The sequence below is a fragment of the Camellia sinensis genome, chromosome 5 (genome assembly GCF_055761805.1).
Source record: "Camellia sinensis isolate YWXY chromosome 5, ASM5576180v1, whole genome shotgun sequence".
In the NCBI taxonomy this organism is placed as follows: domain Eukaryota; kingdom Viridiplantae; phylum Streptophyta; class Magnoliopsida; order Ericales; family Theaceae; genus Camellia; species Camellia sinensis.
The window spans coordinates 129,796,814-129,804,456 of record NC_138965.1 but is presented as its reverse complement, the minus strand read 5'-3'; the positions used below and the strand labels follow the sequence as shown (position 1 = coordinate 129,804,456).

Genomic DNA, 7,643 nt, shown 5'->3' with positions numbered 1-7,643 from the left:
TGACAAAAAGGGAGTTTAAACCCCACGCCCCTAGCTCCGATCCGGTGCTTGAACACTTACATATATATATATATATATATAAACAGTAAGCTAAAACCCAGTGAATAACATATGCGTAAAGGGGTTAAGAATGAATGTCCTTTCAGTATTGAAAACAGTCGTTTATCAGTATATCAGTCGTTCAGTTTGCGGCTCATAATTCATGCCATAACAGTCATTCGGAAACTATAATAGTCATATGTGGTACATCCAATAGCAAGACAGTATAGTAGGTCTTAACAGACCGAACAGTCAGTTAATGGCCATCATATCAGTAAACAGTAGTGGCTCCAACATGGGAACCGACAAAGATCTCTGTAACAGTAGTAGTAACAGTTCAGTAATAGTAAATTGCTATGGATGCCACGAATACAGTTCACAAATAGGACAAACATTCATTCAGTAAACAGTGTCATTTCATAAAGCAGTACAGTCATTTATTCAGAAAATAATCTCAATTGAACATATCTTTACAACATAGTTACTCACAGAGCACTGGGCTATAAGCAGCTAGAGCGCCCTTGGATGCCAACCCTACAGTTACAGAATGAACACACACACTAAGCTACACAGTTGGGAAACAATAACTTAATCCCTAATTTGCCTCGGTGTGTTTCTACATCAATATCCTCATTAAGATGCCTTAGACTAGGCCTAGGAATGCCTAGGATGGAATGAGGATGCAAGGATGTACATAAAAACACTTTTTAGAATTTTCAGAAAACAGGGGTCTCGCTCGAGCGTGGCTTTCTACGCTCTAGCGGACATGTAGACAAAGGAGCTCCGCTCGAGCGTGACTTTCCTCGCTTGAGCGAACTGTAAAAGTACTGGATGGGTGAAATTTATGCTCGACGGGCGCTCGACCCTTGCTCGAGCGTGAGACACAAGTGCTCGCTCGAGCAGACTGTAAACACATGCAAAGTGCTGGATACATGCATTTCACGCTCGAGCGCCACTTTCCTCTCTCGAGCGGACTGCATGAACACAGGGCGTACGCTCGAGCGTGGAGTTCCTTGCTCGAGCGTGAGTCCAAAATCTGGAATTTCCAGATTTGAACCTCAAGCTCAAAATCAACTTTAAATGTACCAAAATCGATTCTTTTGGGCTAATTTTCTAGAAAACACTTGTAAACTCATAGTATAACATGTTTTGAAGATTAATTTGAGAAATCAAAGCCCAAAGGTAGTTCAATTAAATACCATTTTCAAATAAACTTCAAGAACATGACTCAAATGTAGCATGCATGAGCTTATATGAATTTAAAGCTTCAAAATCAAGATCAAATGAGCCAATCCTTCCAAAAACATGGTGAATTCATGGATTATAACAATAATAGGGACATGCATGCAATAATTTCCATGAAAATAACTCTAAACTTCAAGATATGCACATGCATGCATGATTCAAGCTTCAATTCAACAATTTAAGACCAATTTATGACCTTAGGCTCCTATATACCATGAACCATGCAAGAACTAACTTGAATTCACAAACAAGAAGGTAAATGTCCTGCCTTAGGTCTCCAATTTCAAATGTAGAAGCTCAAATATGCAATCTCACTCCAAAATCTTCAAGACTCCAAGCAAATATAAAGAACTCAAGCTCTTATCCAACTCTCTAGCTCTCTCTCTCACGTTTGGTCTCCCAAGAAGGATGATGAAAAGTGAGGCCAACACATGTAAAGCAAGACTAAACATTTGGTCTAGCAAAGTCCACTTAATGGCACTAAGGTAAATAAGTCCAACTATTGTAATTCAACACTATTTAATCCAAATTAATCATACCAAATCAACTTTCAATTAAATATTCCATAAAATCACATAAATTCTAATTAACATGAAACACTAATCAATTTCAGATTCGGCCGCCAATAAGGCCTTCAATTTACTGTTTAAAACATAAAACATGAATAGATAATTTAGCAGTCAAACAGATAGACATGCATTTAAACTAATACACTCAATCAATCAGTTCAGAATTTCGGTTAATCAGTCAGTTAACATGCTTAATAATAGATTAGCACTAATCAGTGGTGAGGGTTATCACAGTATGATGTTCTGAGATCACCGCGAGTGCAAACAGAGGCAACTCATGGCAAGGCAATGCATTTTCGGGCGAAGCACACCGAGCATGCATGTCTCCTTCCCTTCGAGGCCATTTTTACCGCTTTACTTAGCTAGTTAATTTATCGGTTTTGTAATTAATTAGTTAATGTGCTTAGCTAATTTAATTCATCTCTGCAATATTCTAATTAGCTTAGCATAGCTAGTTTCAATTCGGTTTGTAATAATTAATTAGCTAGATTAGTTAATTAGTTGGTTTATAATAGTTAGCTTAATTAGCGTAGCTAGTTGGCTTGTTTATTCGGACCCTCTTTCGAGAGGGTGAATTAATGTTGTAATAAAGGTGCGTGCGTGTGTGCATGTCTTCCAACCCCACTTCTTTCTCCCTTTTATTTATCTGCTTTCGATGGTTAGTTTAGGGCATATTTTGGTTAGCATACCTTATGCTTGCATACGTGCATCATTCATCTGTCTTGCATGCACTGGGCTCGGCGCATCATTCAAATTGCATTGTATTTTAATACCTACTTGAATACATGTTTCAAAGCATATTATCAAGTGTTGCGTTCGTATGCCATCTTAGATAGTCGAGCCTATTTAGTTGCATTTTGCATGTGTTGCATTAGGCATCTTAACATAAACTAGGATCATGCATGATTTCTAACTAGTTTTCTGTTTTGGCTCGGAGTACACTGTAAGTGTTTACGCTTTAGCATCCTTGCATGAGTGTGAGTGTTTCCATGTTATCATGCTTTCCATGAGGCTATTTGCTTAACTAATAAACTGCATAAATGCCTCTGGATGAAGGCTTGATTGCCTGAATTGGAACAGCTCGATGGCTGTGAGTTTTAAGCCCACTTTGCGAAGTGGCAAATCATGTTTTTAAGCGCACTTGAGGGTGGCAAATCCATGCTTTAGCCTACTTGTGAGTAGCATTTTCAAACCATTTTCAAAAATAAAAATGAGTTGTTTTGTTCCAATTCTTGTGATTGAGTCTATACTTGTATGCTATGCGCATCACATAGTAAGCTAGCTAATAACTGGAATAAGAACACATATGTTTTCAAAACAACATATCATGTTAGTAGAGGCCGATCTTTGATCGGTCGAGCGGGGATGCTCATGTTATGACCTTTCCCTCTCGTACTCAAGTTCCCGAGCCGAGTCAACTTTGGTGATGACGGACACGTGGCCTTTGGCACGAGTTAGGGTTTCCTAAATTTTTCAAAAATAAAAATATTTAGGTGGCGACTCTGTAATCTAGCAAAGCAGTCCATGTTTGGCGCTTTTTGATTCAAAATTGATTTTTCAAAACCAATTGCCAGATTTGGACTCTTTGGTGTTTATCAGTCTCACATTGCACTTTGTGAGATTAGATTCAGAACCGTGACAAGAGTCCGAACTATAGGACGACCAATTCACACCCTCTTTGAAAGGGGGGTTGCGCGGAGAAAGTCGGGTCTACAGTGGTGCTGGTGCGACAGTGGGCTCTATCGAAACATCATTAGGATTACCCGAGGCATCGGGGAGGACTAGTGTACGTGGCAGGCGAGCAATGGTTTGGCGCCATTGGGTTTTAGCATAAAGCGTTGGTGGCTGAAACTGAACCTCATTGGAGTTGAGTGGATAAGTCCCTAGGCCTTTGATAAGTGCTGTAATGAGGTTGGCGAAGGGGAGGACCCATGTAGAACCACCTCGGGTGTTGCGCGATTTGACTTCGTTTAGTATATGGGCCATTTGATTAAAGATCAATGACGGGATGCCGACCCAAAACTCAAAATCAAATCGATACAAGGCGTGGAGGAAGTCCCCTCGCCGATTTTCCTTGTGACCGAGAGATATGACATTATATTTGAGAACCACATCAAGGAAGAGGAGGCGGCGTGGTAAGTTAGCCTGATGGATACTGGTTCAGTTGTCATCATCCTGTCGCCCCTTAAAGAATTCGGTCACTAATGCCAGGACTGTGAGTTACCAAGTGAACACTGAAAACTGCTCTGCATTGATAGTGTCCATGGAGCAGTTTAGAACCTCAGCAATGGAAGCTGGTGTGACCGCTAACTCCACCCTATCAACAATGGAAAGATGGGCTCCCGGGACCTCATCACTGATATATATGTTCTGATAAAAGACTCACACAGTGCGAGGATAGACTGGTTTAGTAACATTGCAAACGCCCAGTAGACCTCAGTCTTCAAGTTGTTGCACACTCCATGTAGTGGGTTAGGGTGCTCGAAAAAGGCTATGTCAAATGGTGTGTCTGAGGCAATTTATTTGTGTGCCCAGATGTTGGTTGGCATATCCCTAGTGGCTATGTTGGCATTGCAAGGCCGTTTGGGTGCTCTGTAGGACGATGTAGCCATACCTGCACAAAATAATACAACCAATACAACCAAAGTGGACCTATTATATCAGAACTCATCAAATAGCGCATGCATGCACAAATCACTCAAAACCTCATTGTCATCACTCCATCGGAATTATTATTTTTTATTTATTATTTATTTATTTTTTTTGTGTGAATACTACCCTAAATTAACTTACACTCAGCATGAAGAAAATTGACAAACGCAAATATGAAATACAAGGAATAAATAAATAAGTTAGTAGAGGAAAAAAAATAAAATAAAATAAGAAAATATAGAAAATAAAAATAAAAACAAAAACTAAACCATTAACCAATTAAACTAACAATTAAATCACTAAATAAAAATAAAACTAAATCACTAACTAAACAATTAAAAAAAAAAAAAAAACAATCCACTAACTAATTAAACTAACAATTAAATTGAAGTTAAAGAAATAAGAACCACTAACTAAACAATTAAATTAAACAACTACATTATACAAAATTAGGCAACCACAAACTATATTACTATTAGTAACAAGCTATATTATTATTATTGTTGTTGTTGTTGTGTGTTTTTTTTTTTTAAATTATTATATTTATTTTATTTTTTTTGGGCTGCACGTGCGTCGGAGATTGTCACACGTGCGGTGGTCGATTTCTGGTTCCAGCAGCATTTTTTTATTTTTCATTTTTTTTATGTGAGGATGAAGATCATGAACAAGTCTAAAAAATAACCATTAAACTACCAATGTACTAATATTACAAGTGCAAACTAATAAATCTAATCAAAAAGAGGATGATTACCTTCAAAAAGTAGGAAGAAAAGAAAAGATGAAGAGAAGATGTAGATTCGCTAGAAAAAATGGCTGCCAGAAGGTCGCTGATCAGAGGAGATGATGATGCTTCGGTGGTGGAAGGTGGTGGTAAGAAAAGATGGGGTGAAGGTTGAAAGAAGAAGGGTTGATGATGGTGGGGCTTGATGGATTTGTGAGTTGGTCAGTTAGAGAGAGAGAGAGAGAGAGAGAGCAACAAAGATAAGAAATAGGAGAGGTGGAGAGAGAATGTGTTGGGAAGAGATAAGAGTGGGTCTAGAGTTTGGCTTCAAGAAAAGGACTTATTTTCTTCTTCTTTTTTATTTTTAATTTTTTTTATAAATAAAAAATAAAATAAAATACAATAAGTAAATATAAATAAATAAAATAAATAAATAAACAAACAAAAATTCCACAATTTTTTTTTTGAAGAAATATAAAATAAGTAAATAAAAATAAATAAATAAATAAAACTGTATGATATATATATATATATTTCTTTGAAACAGGCCGCTCGTGTGCCCATGTGGGCCACACGTGCGGTGAATTATGTACTGGACCAATGGCGAAATTGGGTCGCTCCAGTGACAGTGAAGTAGTATGCTTTTGGGCTTGGGCCACTCGTGTGTTCTAGGCCTTCGCTCGTGCGCCCATATGGGTCGCGTGTGCGGTGAATATTGGCCACTCCAGCGGCGCTTGCGTGGTGTGCTCTTGAGCTTGGGCCGCTCGTGCCCCCTGGCCTTTCGCTTGAGCGCTTATGCGTGGACTCTTCCCTAGTGTGCCCATTTGGGCCACACGTGCGGTCTGTTTTTTTATTTTATTTTTACAAACCTAATTACAACTGAAAAAAAAAATTTAAACCATTTCTAGCTTCATTACACATCTGAAATAAAAATAGCACTTCGAAAACATCTAAATGCTCAACGAAGGTATAATCTTCATGCGAAAACCACGGGCACTACCTTTCTCCCTAACAATGTTTGTAACTTTTCCTATTCTCCAACAGGGTGACAGCCTAGGTTGATTCGCTATCCAGAATTGAGGCGTATAAAGCTAACTTGACCTATATGGCTGCCATACAGAGTTCAAACTGAGGTGGTTTTGAAGAAATCTCTACACCCCTGGTATTAAAACCAGACTTTAGTGTCGGAAATTCCAAACCTTTGCGTTCTAGGCTTTGCCATTCGAACTCTAGTTTCCACCATCTAAGTTGGTCTCTTAGGAATTCACTACAAACACAGTTAGATGGCTATACCAGACTGTCAGATGCCGTTCAGGCATAGCTAACACCAAAGGAATTACACCTTTAGAGGATTTAAAGTCTCCTAGACACAAAATAATTACTATGGAAGATATATTGGGTCCGTCAAGTGGACAACCTCAATCATCTCCCCTTTCTCAATACCATCCACATAATGGTTCAATTGTTGGCCATTGACCTTGAAGGTCGTACCATCTTGTGGATTTTTAATCTCAACTGTCCCATGTGGAAAGACTTCAATAACCTCATATGGGACATCCCACCGAGACCAGAGTTTACCCGGGAACAACTGCAATTTAGCGTTGAACAACCACACTTTTTGGTGAGGCTCGGACTTATGAGAAATGTGTTTATCGTGAAATGCCTTAATCCTAGCCTTATAAATTTTGGAGCTCTCATATGCATCATTAAGGAGCTCCTCTAACTCATTAAGTTCGAGTTTCCGATGATTACTGGCTTTGGCCATATCAAAATTGAACTTCTTAATGGCCCACAAAGCTCGGTGTTCTAACTAAACGGGGAGATTGCACGCTTTCTCGAATACAATCCTATATAGAGACATCCCAATGGGTGTCTTATATGCAGTGCGTTAGGCCCAAAGTGCATTAACCAACCTAGTGGACTAATCTTTCCTATTGGGCCTCACAGTTTTCTCGAGGATGTGTTTAACCTCCCTATTAGAAACCTCTATTTGACCACTAGTCTAGGGATGATAGGGAGTGCCAACTTTGTGAGTGATCATGTATTTGTGCACCAATGCTTTGAAGAATCGATTGCAAAAATGTTTGTCACCGTTACTAATTATGGCATGTGGGAACCCAAAACGACAAAAAATTGTTTCATGGAGGAATTTAACCACAACTTTGTGGTCATTCGTTTTGGTGGCCACTTCCTTTACCCACTTGGAGACATAATCCACAGCCACCAAAATGTATTCAAATCCAAAAGATGGTGGAAAGGGACCCATGAAGTCAATGCCCCAAACATCAAAAATCTCAACAATCAAAATAGGGGTCATCGGCATCATATCTCATCGTGACATAGAGCCTATGCGTTGACAATGCACACAAGCTCTACAAAAGTTATGGGCATCTTTGAAGATAGAGGGCAAGTAAAAC

The 7,643-nt window shown here is 38.9% G+C and overlaps 1 protein-coding gene across 1 annotated transcript; it reads right to left on the bottom strand.

Moving 5' to 3' along the window:
• Positions 1-6,607: 6,607 nt before the first annotated feature.
• On the bottom strand, positions 6,608-6,991 carry LOC114291607 (uncharacterized). Its single transcript, XM_028235460.1, has one exon. It carries the CDS (start codon positions 6,989-6,991, stop codon positions 6,608-6,610), a length of 384 nt encoding a protein of 127 aa, XP_028091261.1.
• Between the last annotated feature and the right edge of the window lie 652 nt (positions 6,992-7,643).